At 37.8% G+C, this 20,686-nt stretch overlaps 3 protein-coding genes across 4 annotated transcripts; 2 read left to right on the top strand and 1 right to left on the bottom strand.

The window, feature by feature from the left end:
* Positions 1-225: 225 nt before the first annotated feature.
* Positions 226-4,148, top strand: LOC114471018 (putative nuclease HARBI1). The gene is made up of 2 exons (XM_028459529.1): positions 226-900; positions 2,314-4,148. The coding sequence occupies exons 1-2, from the start codon at positions 231-233 to the stop codon at positions 2,676-2,678; spliced, it is 1,035 nt and encodes a 344-aa protein (XP_028315330.1). The 5' UTR covers positions 226-230; the 3' UTR covers positions 2,679-4,148.
* On the bottom strand, positions 3,223-6,116 carry LOC114471029 (myb-related transcription factor, partner of profilin-like). 2 transcript variants are annotated; one of them, XM_028459551.1, is made up of 2 exons: positions 5,539-6,116; positions 3,223-4,415 (listed from the first exon to the last, which is right to left on the bottom strand). In XM_028459551.1, the coding sequence occupies exons 1-2, from the start codon at positions 5,927-5,929 to the stop codon at positions 3,946-3,948; spliced, it is 861 nt and encodes a 286-aa protein (XP_028315352.1). In that variant the 5' UTR covers positions 5,930-6,116; the 3' UTR covers positions 3,223-3,945. The 2 variants fall into 2 exon arrangements, with proteins under 2 accessions (XP_028315352.1, XP_028315361.1); XM_028459560.1 differs by having other exon boundaries at positions 3,223-4,412.
* Positions 6,117-8,934: 2,818 nt separating this feature from the next.
* LOC114471023 (myeloid-associated differentiation marker-like protein 2) lies at positions 8,935-15,046 on the top strand. Its single transcript, XM_028459543.1, has 3 exons — positions 8,935-9,368; positions 10,535-10,817; positions 11,921-15,046. Exons 2-3 carry the CDS (start codon positions 10,537-10,539, stop codon positions 12,564-12,566), a joined length of 927 nt encoding a protein of 308 aa, XP_028315344.1. The 5' UTR covers positions 8,935-9,368; positions 10,535-10,536; the 3' UTR covers positions 12,567-15,046.
* Positions 15,047-20,686: the final 5,640 nt, after the last annotated feature.

The following is a 20,686-nucleotide window of genomic DNA, read 5'->3' as shown; positions in this document are numbered from 1 at the left end:
ATATAAATTCTGGGCTTTTGTGTATTTGACATGTTTTAGAGAGTCATTGACCTTTATTAAATTGTGTATGTATAATTTGTCAATAAAGTTTTTTTTTGTTTTGTTTTTTTTTAAAATGGAGTACCAATAAGGCGGCGCGGACAGGGCGTGTCTACTGTGGTAGCCAATGAGATTGAAGGGGTGGTCCTTCCTACTCGTGCCCCTCCCTCCACTGCATCTTTAACGCGGACATGGCTGCTGTTATTGTCGCGAGGAGGAGGCACAGGCTTAACAAAAGGCTCAGGAGAGAACGGATCTTTCCGACTCGTGTCAACATCTTCGGAATGAATGAACCAGAAATAATTGACACATATCGCCTGTCCAGCAATGCCATTTTGGAGCTTCTGGATGAGTTATGGTCGGATTTGGAGCCAGCTACCAAGAGGAGCCATGCCATCCCATCCATGGCTAAACTTCTGGCAGTTTTACATTTCCTTGCGTCTGGATCGTTCCAGCGCACCGTGGCTGTGCACGCTGGCCTGTCCCAGAGCAGCTTCAGCAGTGCCTTGTCTCAGGTGTTAAACGCCATGTCACGGAGGATGAACTCTCACATACAGTTCCCACACACGCCCGCTGCGTTAAAGGACACTAAAAGTGGCTTTTACGCACTGGCAGACTTCCCCAATGTTATTGGAGCGATAGACTGCACTCATGTAAAGCTCGCTCCCCCCTCACCCATTGACTATGTTTGCAGAAATCACAGATCATCACACATGTTGAGTGTGCAGGTTGTGTGTGACTCAGAGGGGATCATTACCAACGTTGTAGCAAAAGCCTCAGTGAAAGACAACCTCATCCTCCAAAACAGTGCGTTGTTTACAAAGCTGAAGGACGGAGACTATGGAGAAGGATGGCTTTTAGGTGAGTTCATATGAGGCACAGATTGGTAAGTTGCGCATTCTAAAATAAACAGCGACTTTTGCTAAACAAATCACTCTAAAAAAAACGTATGTGAATTGTTTAAGGCCGTGGATATTCATACGGAGACGTATGAGTAGAACGCCCCTCATTGGCCAGTTTCGGTGAGGTGATGGTGCACCACGTGACTTAAAGTACCGTCAGTTTTATTTTAGCTCATTTTTTAAATTTTTTATTTTTTATTTTAGCTACCCCGCTAACCCTTTTATTTTAGCCCTAAACCAAGCCTTAACCCAGGAAATGCCCTAAAATGTAATTTTCATTTTTTTTTTTTTTTGTATTTGTAAGTTTAAAGGAGGAATTTGCCGTTTTAAATATGTTAAAATGAAAAAAATATTTATGACAAAAGCGGGATTCGAACCCACGGCAGCGGAAGGAAAATTCCTTGAGTCAGGCACTTAGACGTCAATCTAAGTAACATGTACTATAAATGTGAAATCTAAATTCTAAATATTAAATCTAAATGTAAATCCTAAAGAGTAATTAAACCTCTGCTGAATACAAATGTATTTGGGTATGAAGTAATGCTGTTGATTTATCCTGGTCCAACTCTTAACATTTAAGTATTTCAGTTTGGCATAATTTGTTATAAAATATCCGAGTGACTGCCCTCTGTTGGTTGAAACCCGGCTATTACAATTGATTTTTTTCTATTGGCTGAGAACAAGATCATGTGACATTTTGGTACCATCTTGCGTCACAAACAAGCTCTGTCAGCCCCGCCCCTTTTATAAAAACTAGCATCTGTGGACCCTACAATCTGTGGTGAGTAGGTTGGATTGAGAGAAGAGTGAATAGGTAGGCATATTTAGTAATGAGTAGCTAGTTAGCATTGCATAAATTGTTCTTTGGAGATTTTATAGCATAGGCTGGGTGTGTCCTAACTGCTCCAGGAGCTCCGCCCATAATCAAGGCATTTTTTTTTTTAAATTTCCCTCCTCGTGCCATGTCAGGAGAAAGCAGGGGTTTAGTTAATCTTTAAATATAAATATTAAATCAAAATGTTAAATGTTAAATCTATTTTGTCTATTAGCTTTTATGATGATACTTATGCTGAATTTGCATATTAGCTAAGTTCAGCCATGACATTTAGATTTAAATTTAATATTTACATTTAGATTTCCTATTATTATGTTTTCATGAGAAAAGTGAATAACACAAATTCCCCAAATATTGCTCTAAATCTCATCAAAAGTATATTAAAAAAATCAAAAATGTTTTTTATGCATGGTTTGTTGCTAAATGTTGCTGTTTATTTTAGCAAACGCAACCTTACAATCGGCGTCCCATAAGTTAATGACCTAATTTCACTCATACAGAAATAATTCCTCATGTAACAGTGGTTCATGTTTTCAGGTGACAGTGCGTACCCCCTGCAGCCCTTCCTTCTGACCCCCGTCCTGAACCCGTGCACTCCAGGTGAGCACTGCTACAACGCCGCTCACAGCCGCACCAGGAGCATCGTGGAGCACACGTGCGGCGTGCTGAAAAGTCGCTTCCGGTGTTTGGACAGAAATAAAGGAGGACCCGTTTACAGCCCACAGAAGTTGGCCCAGATCGTGGTCGTGTGCTGCATGTTGCACAATATCGCAGAACGCCACGGGCTGGAGCACGAGGCCACGGTGGTGGAGGAGGAACATCAACACTTGCCTCACGTGGGCTTACTGAACTCAGCTGGACTGCAAGCACGAGCCAGTGTGATTCAAGAGAGTTTCCCATGAGCCGTTTTACAGATGTGCATTTATTATGCGTTTCATACAGTAATAAGTTATAACACAGAACTATGGGGCGCCATTTGTTAAGTTGTGCATGCTAAAATAACTAGGGATGTCCCGATACAACTTTTTCCACTTCCGATACGATACCGATATTGCAGCCTTGCATATTGTTCAATACCGATACAATATCAGGGTATCAGCACGAATCATACATACTTTTCTAACATTCCACACAACAAAATAAGTAATAAGTCTTGATCAAGTGATGTTACTCAAACAGAGAACAATAGTCAGCAACAGTATCAGAAAAATGGACCCATTTATTATCACCCATGTGGTTACATACATTTTAACCTTCAATATCTACAGTATTCTGCAATTCAATAAATATAAAACAATATATTTCAGAGATTTTAGATGCAGACCGATGAAATCTGCTATTAGTTTTCTGGCTGATAACGGAATGGTACACCCCTAAAAATAACCAGCAACATTTGGCAACAAACCACGTTTAAAACATTTGTGATGTTTTTTTTTTTTTGGCCATATTTACAGCAATATTTGACACTTTCTCGTAAAAATAGGTCAATGTTAAAACTAAATGTTAAATCAAAACATTACATTTAGATATAAATGTTAAATCTATATCTAAATGTCAGCTTTCATTCTGGGACTTCCTGTGAATTTTCATACAAGCTAAATATTTTTGTTTTATATTAGCATTTATATTTTACATTTTGGGGCGGCCGTGGCTCAGTGGTAGAGTGGGTCATCCAATAATCGAAGGGTTGGTGATTCAAATCCTGCTCCATCCATGTCATTGTGTCCTTTGGCAAGGCACTTTACCCACATTGCCTAATATGAATGGGTAAGAATTGTGCATGAACGTGTGTGGTCGTCAGTGGGGCCACACTGCCCCAGAGCCACTGTGGCTACAGTGTAGCTTACCACTACCAGTGTGACTGTTGTGAGTGACTGGTGTGCATGAAAAATGGTTTCTGTAACACACTTTGAGTCCTTGAAAAAAGCACTATATAAATCCCAGCCATTATTATTTATATTTAAATGTGAAATTTAGATTTAACCTTGACATATTTCTACGTGAACAGGAAATATCACAAATATTGCTGTAAATCTGGTAAAAAAAAAAATTCACATCCGTTTTTTTAAACGTGTTTTGTTGCTGTTTATTTTAGCATGAGCAACTTTATAATCTACAATATTTACTGGACACACTGTAGACTGATATACCGACTGTTTTTCCACTACATCATAATGTCTCTGGCATCTTTCTCTTCCGCGGGTTGCTTTGTTGTGCACGCGATAACGGTAACGTGCGCTCCTCTCCATTTCCGGGCTGCACGGGTGAGTCCACCACACTGGGGCTAACCGACCCCCCAACGGCCCGCACACCGCCTTCAACCACTCTCACCAGGGCGTTAATGGCGGTCGTCAGGCCGGAGACAGCGCCAACTAACTGCCTCGTGTGTGCAACGATGGCCTGGCTGTTCCGCCTGAGCGCGCGCGACACAGCGGACGCAGCTCGGACCTCGTGCGCTATGGACTGTAGCCCGTCCTCGAGCGCTGTGGTCTGTCTTTTCTGCTGCTGCAGCAGCTCCAGGTCCAGGTCCTCCACAGAGGTCCGGGCTCTGGGCTCCGCTGGCGGGCACGCTGGGGGGTCTGCCAGGGTGAGCTGGATGGAGGAGTGCGGGGGGGACTGAGGGACTTCTGGTGATGCTGCTTTAAAAAAAAAAGAAAAGAAAAGAGAAAGGAATGTTATTTTCACAGATTAAATGCTCCAAAATAAAAAAAAAAATTACATAATTTACACACAAAAAATCTCATAATAATTAAGACAAAGGAAGTCATAATTATGAGAAAATTATTTTTAATGTACATTTGCAAAGAAACGTACAAAAATGTGCTGGAATCATTTAGCAATAGACCTATTTATGTACTTCTATTTTCTACACTATGTCCCATGTGTTGAATTCTAAAAACTAGATAAATAGCCACACTGTGTTTTTAATGAATTATTATTCAAAGTGTAATAAAGAACGGTTAGCAGTCAGTGTCAGTAGACTGCTGCAAATGCTCAGTTTGTATCTCATAATTATGACTTTACTAGCTCATAATTATGACTTGCCGTGGTGATTTTTATTTTTGTAGCCGAAACGGGCTTACATATAGTCAATAATACATCGGAAAGAAATTGCACGTATAAAGTTTATTTTCAACAAACCCAAGTCAATAATAAGAACAATTATTTCCACTTCAGGTAAGTACTGGTAAATATGTTGGTTACAGCAAAAGGGCTTTTAAACTTATGTTTGAAAAACAGACATTCAAATATAAATATAAGTCTGATTTGACCTTATTTGCAAAATAATAAAATAATATTTTTGGTCATACCTAGCAACAATGTTATTTATTTATTTTTTTTAAGATTTAAGACTTTAAAAGTTAACAAGTAAACATCAAGGGTAAACCTCTTTTTATCAGTGTGCACATGTGACATAATATGTGTGCCACAGAGAGTTTTGGCCTGCTCTAATTTATTTAATAAAAATATTGCGCAGAAAAACATCAAATAATAAAGAAAAAATATAGAAGTGGGGGTGTGTGCTGAGGGATTTCTTGCTTTGATGCTGCTTTAAAAGAGAAAAAAGATGGGAATGTTATTTACACGGATCAAACGCTTCAAAAGAAAACAGTGCAAAATGTGAAATAAATAGGAAATAATACATTGGAAATAAATAAATTGCAACAAATGACGTTCTTTTTTTTTAAATTCATGAGCATATGTATATTCATAAACATTATTATTTTGTGTGTGTGTGTGTGTGTGTTTTCATGGACCTACCTTGTTCTGCAGGCTCTATCTTAAGGGTGTCATATCCTAATATTTCACTATTCTCCTCCTTGCAGACGCTCAGCTGCAGCTCATCTGTAGTCACAGCCACTGTCGCCTCTTCCACTGCTTTTTTCCCACAGGATTTCTTCCCACCCATGGTCTCCTTCGCTCTCCTCCTCATATCCTGCCATCTTCTCTTCACTTCGTGCGTTGTTCTCTTCGTTTTCCCCACAGCGTTGACTTTCTCACAGATCGCCTCCCAGATGGCGTTCCTCTTGGTTATATTCAGATTGGTTTGCTGTAACGTGTGCGTGTGTTTCTTCACCTCTTCCACCAACACCTCCAGTTCAACCACTTGAAATTTCATTTTGCGCTTACGCCCACTGTCCTCTTTCACCATTTTTGGATTCCACAAAGCATACAAACGCCACCACTTTAAGAAAAGCCAGTCTCACCAGTTGGGGCTGCTGGTTTCCACTCGCAGAGGCGCTCGTGGTAAATCACCCGAAACAGCTGAACAAACAACACTCTTTATTTGCGCGAGCACATAACTTAGCACCCTTTGTTCTTAGTAAATCACGCCCCCATGACAGGATATCAGAGAGCCGGCTTCCGGTCATGCGCAGTAGGCGACATTTTGGACTCGACCATAGAGACAACGACGACGACGCTCAAACCCTCTTTTTAAGCTCGTATCGGTGTTTGTTGGACATTTGAAGCTTTAATCACACCCCAAAGACCTTATTAGAGTGACATTGCAATATTTAAATCAAATGTATGACACGGAAGGGTGTTTCTTAGGAGATTAATACGCTAGTGTGGGGGGAGGAAGACGTGAAATATTTATTCTTCCACCCCCACACGAGGTTGTGTTTTTTGTGAAACGGTCAAATCCCACGGCCCTGTGTCTGTTTACCGTTTGATAAAGTAGAAAAAAGGCTGTAATGAGTTATCTTGGATGTAGGAATGACTTCCAGCACTTTGTGAAATGCGCTCCGGCTTCAGTTTCTGTTTTTATCTCTCAATAAAATGTTAACGTGAGGTCAGGTTTTTCAATATTAGCCATCAAACCTCTTGCTATTCTCCCACTGCGCATCGCACATCCTTTATTTTGGTGTTAAATCGTCTACGTTAGTCATGTACACAAAGGAAGTGTTGTAAACAGCTCAGTGTAGTTTAAATAAAGTCCAGCAGGGGGCGCCACAGGACTGATTTATGGTAAATTGAAAACACCTAAAACAGAGAAGAAGGGCAATTGTTATCACAGCGGGGGCCACAAACCTGTGGTAATCTGTTTTATGGGCCACATTATTAACATCCACGTCAGCTTTTTGAATAATAACCAATCTAAGCATTAATACAGGAAAGAACAAAGTTTTTTTTTAACTCTCATTTATTGAGTTTTTGTTGTTTTGTGTATTTTTGATGTTGTTTTTTGAAATATTTTTCTCCAATTTTGTGTGTTTTTGTTCTCCTTTGTGTTTGAGTGTATTTTTCATCTCCTTTTCTGTATCTTTCTGTCATTTTTTGTGTGTTTTTGGAATCATTCTTTTTTTTTTTTATCGTGCTGGGTTTTTGTGTAGTTTTTTTTATTTGTTATTTTGTGCATTTACTTTGGGGCGCTGCACAAAATTAGACCAAGGGTCGCATGTGGCCCCCAGGCCACTAGTTGCCCATGTCTGACTAATAAAAACATACGTTCATTAAGTTTGAACGTTTATCTGCACTATAAACACTGCTACACATAAATCTGCAGGTAAAGAGACACAATTAGTGTTTCTCACACATCACACAACATCTGAACTTGTTTGAAGATTTGTCAATTAAAACAACACAAAATTCTGATTGATTTGAGGGCCACATTATCCCAATTGATGTCAGCAATCTAAAAAATGATGACCAACCAGAGCATTATTATTGGGAAGAACAAAGGGGTTTGGGTATTTTGTGTTGTCGTTTTGTGTGTTTAAGTTGTGATTTTGTGTATTTTTCTTTCCGTTTTGGTTGTTTTTGGAGTCGGTTGGTATATGTTTGTTGTCATTTTGTTTGTTTGTTTTCATTGTCATTTTGTGTTGGTTTTTTTTTTTCACCTTGAGTATACACATACATATATATTACTAACTCATTGTATCCTTGTTTATTTTTGTCTTTATAAGAGTTTTTAGGTTTGAGATTAGACTGGATGAGCTGAGGTCATGCCCTGGGGCCTTCAGGACACATGGTGATATTGACAAAGTAGTTTAATGTATATTTCTGACACGAGAACAGAACTAATCACAGTTGGGTCATTCCAACTCATTCTCACGCGCTTTGGTCTAAAAACAAAAAATCCAAAATTTTAACCCATTGTTCTGTGATTATTCACAAGGCTCACTGTACAATTTTGGTTTGACCAGATAAGTACTTTTTGAGATATGGCCCATTTAGTGAGGTGGGTAGGTGTTGTTATTTATATATATATATATATATATATATATATATATATATATATATATATATAGAGAGAGAGAGAGAGAGAGAGAGAGAATTAATGAAGAAATGAAGAAGTTAAAAAAAAATCATTTTTTATCCAGAAAAGGAGTCATCTTTATCCTATAAATTAAAACAGAGATCAGATTTCTTTCTTACATTCCCTCATTTTTTGGAATTCAAGAGACTGTCACCCAAGAACCAATGCATATATGTGACTAATCATTAGTGATGTGAACAGTCTATGTTCATAGCTCAACGCTGGTCATGTTACAGGGATCTGAGGCATATGCTAAGTTGTTTACTTAAGGCCCAAACATGTTAGAGCCTGAAACCCTGACAAACTTTTTTCCAATTTTGAGGGGCTGGCATGTCCACCACATAGGCTGTATAGCAGATGTTTTTGTATATTCTAAGATAGTAGGTGGAGCTGTATTGCTATACCAAATTTCAGTTTCCGATGTAATGTAGTCCCTGAGATATTGGAAACTGAAAATGGAAGAAAAATAAGATTACACAGAAATTGACACATACCCCCTTCACTTAATTGGCTATATCTCATATCTAAAAATGTAGAGTGCCTATTGAATAATAATGAAACTATTGGTAAACATTCCAGACATTTTTGAGACACAAAGTGCATGGGCTATTCATTTGTTGAAAATACATGGAAATACCCAGATATCTGCATTTCCATATACTGTACTCATTCTGAAATTTCAATACTAGGATCCTTGACTACTGAGGCAATTTTCCATTGTGAATGCTTTCCCATCCCTGCTGCATTCTCTACCCGAGCTCATTCCACTGAGGTGTCTGCATTCTTGTCTTCAAACCAATCATATTACTTTCAACCATGTCATGCAGCCCAACCCTAAATAACTCCAACACTGGAGCCACTGACCAGCAGCTCCTCCTGTTCACTGCTCTGGAGAGTCAGAGAAAGTGTGTGAGAGGAAGAGTGTGTGACCGAAGGAGACCAGAGACCTAACACAAACCATATCTGAATGATTTACTCAACCAGAGTCAGATTCTGGACTGATTATTGGAAGGATTGATAAGTTGTTGTCAAGGAGTTTATCAGAAATTTTGGGACTTCATCTCGACTTCTTTGCTTTAGGGACTTTACCAAATGACAGCTGATGGTGTGATCCTGTTTCAACGGTGAAACTATCAGTAGTGCCCTGCTGAGTGACCATGTGGACATGCTCTTGCCACCTGAGGAGCAGAAACATTCATCCATGATTATAGAAGTTCTGAGAGAGTTTCCAACACGCGTTACAGAGATTGAGTCTCGCTGAGGAAATGCAAAGCAAAGAAAAAGGTTAATGAAGAAAGCACAAAGAGTACAAGGCTGTGGAAGAAAAGAGGTAAGAGATTTTTAACTCACTACTAAACTGACTAATACACCACAGAACAGTTTGCATGTTCTCGCTGGGAATACATGCCTTTCCTCTGAGCCCTGATTTCCTTTAATGGGCAAAAAACAAGGCCCTGCATTTAAATCATTGCATGTTAAAAAAAACAAAAACAAAAAAATCCGATAATTCAATATATTTACTTCTTAAATTCTTATTTTTGAGCCAGTTTTTCTAATATAGTGGAAATGCACAAATGTAAAAACATTCTGACCAAAAAATATCAACTTAATTTTTCATTGGGCCTGATTTTAAAACAGCTTGAGCTGGGCCAGACATTTTTTTCGATGAACATTAGAAACAGTGCTAATGCAAGTAATTAAATGAAAAGATATATATACATAAGCTAATATTTATTAACTTAAAAATAATATCTATCTATAGTTTTTAGAGGAAGGAAAAATTGCATTTATTGTGACAAAAATGCGCCAAGAAACCCAAGTCAAAAATAAGAACAGTTATTTCCACTTCTGATAAGTCCTGGTAAACATGTTGGTTACGCCAAAAGTGTTTTAAACTTATTTGTTTTAAAAACATGCATTCAAATATTATGCTAAGTCACATCTGACCCTTCTTGCAAAATAATAAAATCATATTTTTGGTCATATCCAGCAAGCATGTTACGTTTTTAGATGTAAGACTTTAAAACTGACAAATAAACATCATGGTAAACTTGTTTTTTTAACAACGTGTACATCAGTATCATGTGTGCGCAGGGCCGCTCTGCCACACAGAGAGTTTTGAAAATATGGAGCTGAAAAACATCAAATAACACAGACTAGTCCATAACATTACAAAATATAGAAATACAACAAATACCAGAAAACAAATAGATATTTATATAATCATCCAAAGCTTCTTTCAAGGTGCACAACACACCACACATAATTCAGAAACCCTGGCTTTTTAAAACATGGGTGTTATATTAACCACATCTCTTACAGTAATCATAAATAATACAGACATTTTTTTTTTTCCAGGAAGACTTTTGACACCCACATTGGTCATAACCTAGTAAAAGTTGAGAAACTCTGGTTAAAAGCAGTAAAATGCAACAAACTCAGACTGTGATAAATTATATAAATATATTTTATTGTTTGTTTTTATTCTCTCCACAGTCATGGACTCCCAAGCTGGCCCCTACCTGAACAAAAATGCCCTCTGCTCACCTTTGGGTGCTGCCCGCCTCTGTCAGATGGCGATGGGATGTGCAGTGGTTGCCATGGTGACCCACAGTGCTGGCTACAGTGGCTCTCAGGGGGTTTTCTGCATGGCGGCGTGGAGCTTCTGCTTCGCCATGACTGTCCTGGTGTTTTTCCTGGACGCCACCCGACTCTACAGCTACCTGCCTTTGTCCTGGGACAACCTCACAGTCACATGTGCTGCCTTAGGGACGCTCCTGTGAGTCACATACATACATACAAACAAACAAACAACAACCACAGTTTGTCCCCAACATAGAAAATTCACATGTTGGTTTTTTGGAGGTCTGTTGTGTATCTTTTCTGACACTCTCTCACAGTATTACAGATTAGTGGTATATCATGTATTCCTATACAGTAAATCTATAGTTTGAATCATACTGGTGTAAACACCATGTAAAAGGTTCTTATTTGGATTCAAATCATCCTAAAATATTTCACATGAACTAACTTCATAAAATGTTCATTGATCTGTAATAGTAATCAGTAATATCTACAGCAGTATGATAATGATAGCAAGAGTCAGCTTTCATTATTAACTAAAATCAACCACCGTATCAGCTACTAAACCTGGATCAGTAATCCTAGTCATTCACATTTTAAAACCTTGGAAAAAAATTATATCGCCATTAATAACGATACAGTAGGTCAAAATGTATTGCGCACCTCAAATTTTTCAAAAATTTGTAATGAAATGCGCATTCCTGGTCCAATATGAATAAAACTCTGTGGTAATTGAGGAACCAAACTGAATAAAGCAGTCAAGTTTCATAAAGATCAGTCAATTATGAATCGAGATATGAATCTTTTGAATTTTCACCAATGATGAGAGATAGGGATTTTTTTTTCAATTTTTTTCCACATTGATCCAGAATCAGTGTATTGATCTGGATCTCCTCCAAAAATCTTATGGAATCTTCTATCTTTTGTTAAAATCAATTTAGTAGTTTTAACCTATTCCTGTTAAACAGACAAAAAAAAATAAATAAATAAAAAAAAAAAAAAAAATATATATATATATATATATATATATATATATATATATATATATATATATATATATATAGGCTGGTGAAAATATAACTAAATAAAAAACTAAAAGTGATCATCAAAGCCATCCATAAAGAATGACTGTAAGATAAAAAAGTAAACGCATCTAAAATCAGTCCAATTTCAAAATCTTTCATCACCAAGGACATTTTTCTCACTCTCAGATTTCCTGGTTCCCCTCGTTAATGTGATTTATTCCTAGGTTCAAGTCTTCATATATCACTAAACCTGTGTTTCTGTCTTCTCCTGCAGGTTTGTTACGGCCTCTGTGGTTTACCCGCTCTTCTTTGTCCGATCCGAGTGCCCCTACGCTGGCTGTGAGATCCGGGATTTCCGCATCGCTGTCACTGTGTGTTCCATCCTGGGGACTTTAGCCTACGGGGTCGAGGTGATCCTGTGCCGAGCCAGGCCGGGTCAGATCGTGGCGGGCTACATGGCCACTGCCTCTGGCCTGCTGAAAGTAGTCCAGTGCTTTGTGGCCTGCGTCATCTTTGGAGCGCTTGCCAACGGCAGCCAGTTCTCACGTTATGGTGCTACAATCTACTGCGTGGTGGTCTATGCCTTCTGCTTTGCACTGACCACGCTCGTGGTCATAACGACCGTATGCAGGCCGACTAAGAAGGTGCGTTGTCTGCCCTTTGACCGCTTTGTGGTAGTGTGCACGCTCCTGGAGGTTTTGCTGTATCTGAGCGCGTCAGTGATCTGGCCCGTTTTTTGCTTTGACTCGAAGTACGGAACTCCTTGGAGACCCTCGTCGTGTCCACAGGGGAAATGTCCATGGGACAGCAAACTTGTGGTGGCCGTTTTCTCCTTTCTTAACTTTGGACTGTACACAGCCGACCTGGTTTACTCTCAGAGAATACGATTTGTGTCCTCACCCGCTAACCATCGTGTATAGCACAGATCCACACACCTACTTTGTATTCTGGATGTTTAAAGTTATTGATTTGTTGAGACTTTGTGAAGATTTAGAAGGAAATGAGATCTCGTGAAGGAGAAATACCAATGGCCGTCATGAATCCCTGGTTTGTTCCAACTGCAGTCAGCTGCTGAAATGTTCAGAGTGTGTATAGTTAAAGAGGTCCTTGCATAGGGTGACCAGATTTTTAAAACTCAAAACTGGGACAGTAATTTAACCAAAGAAGACGACAGATTTTCAAAAGAAACTATTTCCGTGTGCTTCTATTTTTAATGGAAAAAAGTCTTCCTTTTGGATGAAATTTTTATTATTGCAACTGCTGAACCAAATTTGAAATGGCCATCAGAAGAAGAAAAAAGCAACATTTTAAGTTAAGATAAAATTGTTTTGAATTATCATAAAAACGTGTTTTTTGGCATGTTGAAGGAGAAAGAATGAGAGGAAGCAAACAAATAATATTGTCAATGCCATCGACCAATCAACATCAAGTTACAAACGTAAGACTTTGGAGCTTTTTAATTGGTTTATATTGCAAGTGCTACTATGGCAACTGTTGTGATTAACAGTTCACAGAGATGACGGTTTTAAGCAAAATGTGCTGCTGCTTTCAGGGCATTTCTGAATAAACGGGACTGAACTTATGAAAAACCGGGACAAATGGGTGAAATCGACCGCGACACGGGCTGTAACTCTGAAAACCAGGACTGTACCGGGTAAATCGGTGTGTCTGGTCACCCTATCCTTGAGGCAATTCAACAGGACATGTGATTATTATAAGGGAAGTACATTAACTCTTTGGTAGATTGCAATGATCCAAGACTTCTTTAAATAGAACCATATGATGCCCCCTATGGGTTGGACATTACTGCAATAGAAAACAAGAACACCCAGAGAGCACAAACCTACGCCAAGTGCCAAATAGAAAGATCATTCAATTACAAACTGAGATATACATTTTTGAAATTTTGCCAACTATGAGAAATAGGGATTATTTGATTTTTCAGACTGATTCAGAATCAATACATTGATCTGTATCCACACGCCTTACTTTGTATTCCGGGTGTTTAAACTTATTGATTAGTTGGAACTTTGCAAAGATTTAAAGGGAAATGAGATCACGTGAAGGGAAAATACCTATGGCCGTCATGAATCCCTGCGTTATTCCATATGCAGTCAGCTGCTGAGATGTTCAGAGTCCTGTTTGCCACACCTCACCAAGCTACAAACCATTTCCGAGTGCACCAACCTCGCCCGGCCTCTGTGGAATGTACCTCCAAATCCTCTGACCTCTGACCTGCTATACAACACTCTGTTACCCACTTCTTATATTTCCGATAATGATACATAAAAGTCTGGAATATAAATAACCAAACTAGCATCTGTGGCATTCCCGTCATCTGCAAAATCTCACAGCAGCCATCTGTGGACTATCCCAGATGCTAAAAATAAACATGAGCTGTGTGGAACCAACCATCTCTACTGGATCTCAACACCTTTGATGCTTCAAATATCCAGGTCAAGGTAACCAAGAAGGTTACAACAGTGTAACTATCAGCACGCCGTTTCCAACTTGTAGTATAGCAGTTGTTTGTTTGTTTTTACCCTAAAATATCCATTCATCATCTATATTTGATGCTTGTGTCCAGGGTTGCAGAGCACTAAAGCCTGTCCCAGCTAATTGGCAGCATACAGCACTGTTCCCATCTGACCACACTAGATATTCAACCAAGTCCAGCATTTTCTGGCTGTGAGACTCACATCAACCAATTAAAGAGGTTTTTTTTTTTTAAAACTTGTTTGCAGCACAAATAGCTGTCTCACTGCAACAGGCTAAATCTGGCTCATTGGAGCATCCATTCTGACACACAGTACACTTCTGCAAAGAACGGAAATGACTTGGAAAGTATCGATCATTAAAGTGTAAATACACACCGAAGTTTTTCCAAGGTCAAAATTAAAAAATTTACTTTAATATAAAAATTTCTACTTATATTAACTACTAGATTAGTTAAGACACGCCAAGTCACAGCAGCCCCGCCCCCACAGCACTGCACAATTCAGCATGGAGCTGTCAATTAATGCTAACTGAAGGCTGTGATAAGAGGAAACCAGTCCCTCCTCCCATCTTTTACTGTATATATTATTTTAAATAGTGTAATCATAGACTTGTGTTACATCATAATAATATAACTCTGGCCCCTTTGGTCTTCTTTAGCCTCCCTTTAGCAATTTTACTTGGATGGCGCAATTTACAACAAAGTAATCTCAATGCGCTTATCAAAATATAAAATTAATAATAAGAAAGAAAAAACCCAACACGATCCACAAAGTCAAGCATTTAGCCAACTAACAGAATCAACACTGTAAAACAACATTAAAGAAACATAAACAATTATTTAATATAGCCTCCATACTCTCCCAACAAGATATATCTCATGACACGGCAGCGCATCCGTTGTTTGTGTTAGAAACACAGAAACAGAGAAAATGACAACAACAACAACTCAGAACAGCCTCAGTGAGGCACATCCACAAAGCCAATCCTTCCTTTTGTACCATTCACTGTGAAAAGTATGAAACATTTTCTGACCTTACCTTTGCTGAAGCTCTGGTAGCTCAGGTGTTGGTCTCCCATCTTTTAAAAGCTGTCGTTTTTCCTCAAAAAAAAAAGTGTCTTTATTGTCTCTAGCGCTGTCATCCTGCCTGTAGTGTTATCCCGCCCACTAGCTAGAGAACGTAGCAGCAGCGGTCACATGGAATCAATTCATTAATGCACTGTGAACTTACGTATAGCATTTAGCATAGCGCGGTTACGTCCAAAAGCAGCGTAGAGAGCTGCCTTTTTTACGTAAATGGTTGTCATCTTAGGGAACTGACTGCGCATGCGCAAACACATACAAACACGCTATGGGAACAAAGGCAGAGCAGCAATGTGCTTTTGAGAAGGGGAGTGGCCTCCTCCTGCCTTACAGCGGTTAGGAAATAGCGATGTTTAGCGATTTGGGATATGGTAAGCACAAAATGCTGACACTTTCAAACTTATAGGTACTGTAGGCTATCTGAAATTGAAAAATAAACAATTTATAATTATATTATAATTAAAACAAATAATCAAAATATCAATTCACCCTTAGGTAGGCACTGCCTATACCTTGCCTACCCTGACTGCACGTCACTGTCACAGACATTCTCCGCAAATATAACAATTCACATGTGGTCCTGAGGTAAAATAGAAAAGGCCTTAAGGCTTCTTAAAAATCCTCCTCACCACTACACTAACAGTTTTTTTTTTACCTTAGGAGGTCTCTTAGGGCCTAAGATGCTTTGTGAATTAATTTTATCCTAACAAGGATGAATTCTAAGAAAAATCGTAAAATTCAAGAATTCTAAGATTTTTCTAAGAGTGACATCACTGAGAGCTACTTTTAGCCTTAGGATGCTTTGTAAATACAGGCACTGGTTGTTTGAAAATTAGATTATGAGTTGAAAAAGTGTTGCTGATGCTCTCATTCAGGTTTCCTCTGCGTTCTCTTCTTCAGGTTCTTTGATCTGTTGTGATACATGATTTTTTTTTAAAAAAATTTTTTTTATTAGTTTCTGGTTCGTTTGACATGAAGGTGATTACTGATGTTGTAAATTGTGAAATTCCCGCAATCATTATTTCATTCTTCATCTTCGTCCCTCATCTTCTACAGGCAGGAGACGCGTCTACATGACTGACTGTCTGACTGTCCGTGTTACTAAATATGAACATCTTCACTCCTTCTCTTGTGTTTCATTAGTTCGGCGCCTTTTTTCCTCACCCTGCTGTGTTCACACACGCACACACACGCACACACACACACACACACACACACACACACACACACACACACACACACACACACACACACACACACACACACACACACACACACAGATGCGTAAGTACACATTCTGGGACACTCATCACCGAGAGTAACTATTTGTTGTGAAAGCTTTTTTGGAAATCAGCTAGTTGGTATTTTTTAATAAAAGAAAGGAGTATGTGCAGTTCACGCCTCAGTGCACATTCGTAGTCAGAGTGAGAGATAGAAGAGAGGCAGGATGTGCTAAATTGACTTTGTCAGTCAGACAAAAGGGGCAGGTGCGGGAAAATATCACAGAAAAATGACATTCTCTTTCATTTGCTTCTAAGCAGAGACAAACTAAAAGCAATTCTGCATCAGCAACGCATTGTTTGTCTATTTGTTTTCCCTCAAATGTCCTAATATAGCCTGTTGTGAATGTTAAAAGCATTTAAAGCACCTTCTATACACTTTCTGATCTTTAACAAAAAATGCAGAAAATGTCTTTACCACCTTGTTTTTATGACATTTACTTCCTGGTTATGTGTGCAACTTCCTGTGGGATGGAAGAAGACAATAAAAGCTGCAGGATGTTAGTTATACACTTGCAATTAACTGATAAGTTGTATTACTGCTTCTTAATATGAGCAGCAGGGCGGTAGACCGGCACTGCCCAGTAAGAAGGTCCTGGGATCAAGCAACGTGGACCCTTAGCAGGTCTTTTCTGTGTGGAGATTGCATGTTCTCACTGTGGTTGTGTGGGTTTTCTCCTGATACTTTGATTTTCTCCCACCATCAAACCTGTCAGGTTTATTGAAATATCTAGACTCCCCATTGGAGTAAAGTGATCGCCTCGCTGAGATACTGTATGAAATCTGATTGGTCACACCCAGTTGGTCAAAAATGAAAACCAATACAAATACAAAATCAAAAGATTTATTGGATAATATTGTACAATTTTTCATTTGCAATGAGCTTTTATTTTAGTACTTCATTATTAAAATATTTACCGTGACATTTGGATTTATCATTTAAAATTTAGATTTAACATTTAGATTTAGATTTAGACTTAGATTTAACATTTAAAATTTTACATTTAGATTTAGATTTAGATTTAACATTTAGATTTAGATTAAACATTTAGATTTAGATTTGACATTTAACATGTAAATTTAACATTTAAGATGTAAATTTAACATTTAGATTTAGATTTAATATTTATATTTAGCATTTAAATTTAGATTTAACATTTATATTTAAATATAATATTTAGATTTAGATTTTAGATGTAACATTTAGATTTGTATTTAACATTTAGATTTAACATTGATATATTTTTATGAGAATAAAGTATCACAAATTTCACAAATATTGCTGTAAATGTGATCAAAAGTAACATAAAAAAGATTCACATGTGTTTTTTTAAATGTGGTTTGTTGCTAAATGTTGCATAAAGTTGCTGTTTATTTTAGCGCATGCGTAACCTTACATTTGGCACCTTATATAACATCTAGATATGCATTGAAAGCCTTAATGTAGAAGCCTTTATCATCAATATTGTGATTCCTCAGCATTGTCTAGGTACATTTACGCGTCGTGTTAAAGGGAAAACACTGACAGAAACTTAGAATTTGATTTATTTGGCATTATTATCTCACGATTTAATAACAACTCTGCAGCTGAGGGAGGAAGCTTAAACCAGCTGCTTCCCTCACTGCTCAGCCTCATTCCATGGATTCTGCTTTATATATAGACTGTGCATTCACTCACTCATTCCTGTGAGGGCATAAATGGAGCTGGCCTCTGTGAGGAGACAGGACAGTGTGTAAACTTAGCATGTGTGATTCGTAATGGCATGAGAAACATGAAAGGAAGAGACAGGCAGATAGAAATATGGGCTTGATCCTATTAAAACGTGCAAAGGCGAAGGTTTCAGCATCAAACTGACAGTTCAGGGCTAATTTTCAGCGCACGTGCAAGTAAGCTACCAAGGATCTGTTTAAAAATACCTCTGTAATAATAAATCTCTGGCACCTTTGCAGAAGCACCTTTCAATTCTGCTTTAGTTTGAATGTAATCAAATCTACAGGAATAAGGAAAAAATAGCTTCACGTTTAGTTTTCTGAAAAGAAATAAAACAAGTCTGACACTGGTATGTTTTGATCACCATTCATCATCAATACAGAAGAAACATTTAATTAGTTCATCTTCTATACTTGCTTTTCCCTTACCACAGGGGCATTCTACTTCATATCTAATCACTTTCAGATTCTAAATTAAATCTCTGGCTGTGCTGAACGTTTTTTTATGACCATTAAGAAAATTTCAAGTGCAAATAGAAAATAGGAGGTCATTATTTTTCCACATCCATGGTTTTTAAAAAGCTTTTATCAAGTAACCAGGAGGCAGTTTTGTTTTGAAGTCATTTCTCAAGATGCATTGAAAAGATGCAGCTCATTAAGGAAAAAAGTTATTTTCAATCTAAAAAATACATTATTGTATGGCAAAGTTGTAAAAATGCTTGTACAGATTAAAACAGATACAACCACATTGATTTGGTTATGCCAAATGTTTTTCTTGTTGATTATAAGTTACAGAGCTCAAACAAAGTAATTTTTGCTCAATCGTGCAGCATTTTGTGTCAGAATTTCTGCTGTTTCTGAAAAGTAAGCTAGTCTTTGTAGCATAGGACCTATGCTTCCTTTTGTCACGCTAACTTCTGGGATTTAATCAGTGTGTGCTGGACTACAAAGCTGGCTAACATCTTACAGGGCTAAATCACCATGGTAACTTAGGCTGAACGACTAACCTGGTCGGGAGAAGGTTTTTGTTCTGGCAAGGATCTGAGCGAGTACTAAAGTCCCGCCTCCTGACCAATCAGTTCTCTTAGAAAACGACCTGACCAATAAAAGGAGGATCATTGTGATGCTGACAGGAGAGAGATGATATTTAGATGACATCATATAGGAAATACAGAATTTTTTATCTGATGGACTGACAAAGTAAAATAAGTCAGTTGATAAAGCCTGCGTGCATCGGACGCTTTCAGACCGATAAATTAATTAATTATTTAATGTATTTCTTTATTCATGTATTCTGTGGAGATATAAAGATCCTCAGTCCTGTAAGATAATATTTAATATAAATATATTCCACCTTATGATTTAGGCTAATCTGTATGAACGCAGCATCAGAGACACAGACAAGGTAAAAGTGAAAGTGAAACTGATCAGTGTCTGTTTATTCCCCATTTATAATCTCACTAATTTAAGCATCAACACTCATCATTTTCTGCATTAATTACTTGCTGCTTTTACTGCAGCGACAGTGTTGATTTTGGTCTCAATCATTTCTTCATATTTTCAAAGAATTATTGGTAGCACTTTATAATACTTATTCCTCAATTGTGACGTAAGTTGCTCTGCAGCTTCTACGTGTTTGTGATTGGTCTGACGCTGTAATCTCCTCCTTTGTCACAAGAGCGTGCACGTATCCAGTCTGAAAGCAACTCGCTTAACTTAGAAAGTTGTAATCTAGATTCGCTGGACAGCTTCTGTCTGACTGAGAAGGTTTGGTTAGGTGAAGCCCGGCCGCTAACGGAGATAAATCCAGGATATAATTATAATGTTATCCCATGTGACAAAAAAAAATTATAGTTACATTTTTAATACTTGACAAAAATATCAATATATTTTAATAACGTTTCCATGCACATGTATTGTATGTTTTTGATTTAGTCATAGTCTCATTATTGTCACTTAAAAAATATATAGTTGACGAAATGTATGACGAAATTTCTCGGTCAACTATTATTATTATTATTATTATTTTCTTTAATCGAAAAATTTCAACAATCTCCATACAACCAATACATAATGGCCAAGTCCATTTTCCTTTCTCAAACATCCTCTTGAAATAAAACATGACATTTTTCCTCAAAGTTTCTCTATTGAAATAGAAACAAACTATAAGCCGAACCACTTCATAAACATCAACAAAATTATGTCCAAGAATTACACGTCATTCATTGACACATTATGACCAGATAAACTGGCAGAGTTTCCAGTAAATCAAAAACTTTTCAAATAAAAAAAAGAAAGTACATTTTAACTTTCATAGCCATGGAAACAGGATGTTCTTTTTTCTTTTCTTCTTTTTTTTCATCATAATTCCTGTCTAACTTAATCAGTCATACAAAATCCAACCAGTTTCACCAATCATGTTGCATTTTTCCCAAGTATTAGTAAAAAAAAAAGTGTTAAAATGCAAAAA

The sequence above is a fragment of the Gouania willdenowi genome, chromosome 1 (assembly GCF_900634775.1).
Source record: "Gouania willdenowi chromosome 1, fGouWil2.1, whole genome shotgun sequence".
Classification (NCBI taxonomy): Eukaryota; Metazoa; Chordata; class Actinopteri; order Blenniiformes; family Gobiesocidae; genus Gouania; species Gouania willdenowi.
This window is presented reverse-complemented; position numbering and strand designations above follow the sequence as displayed.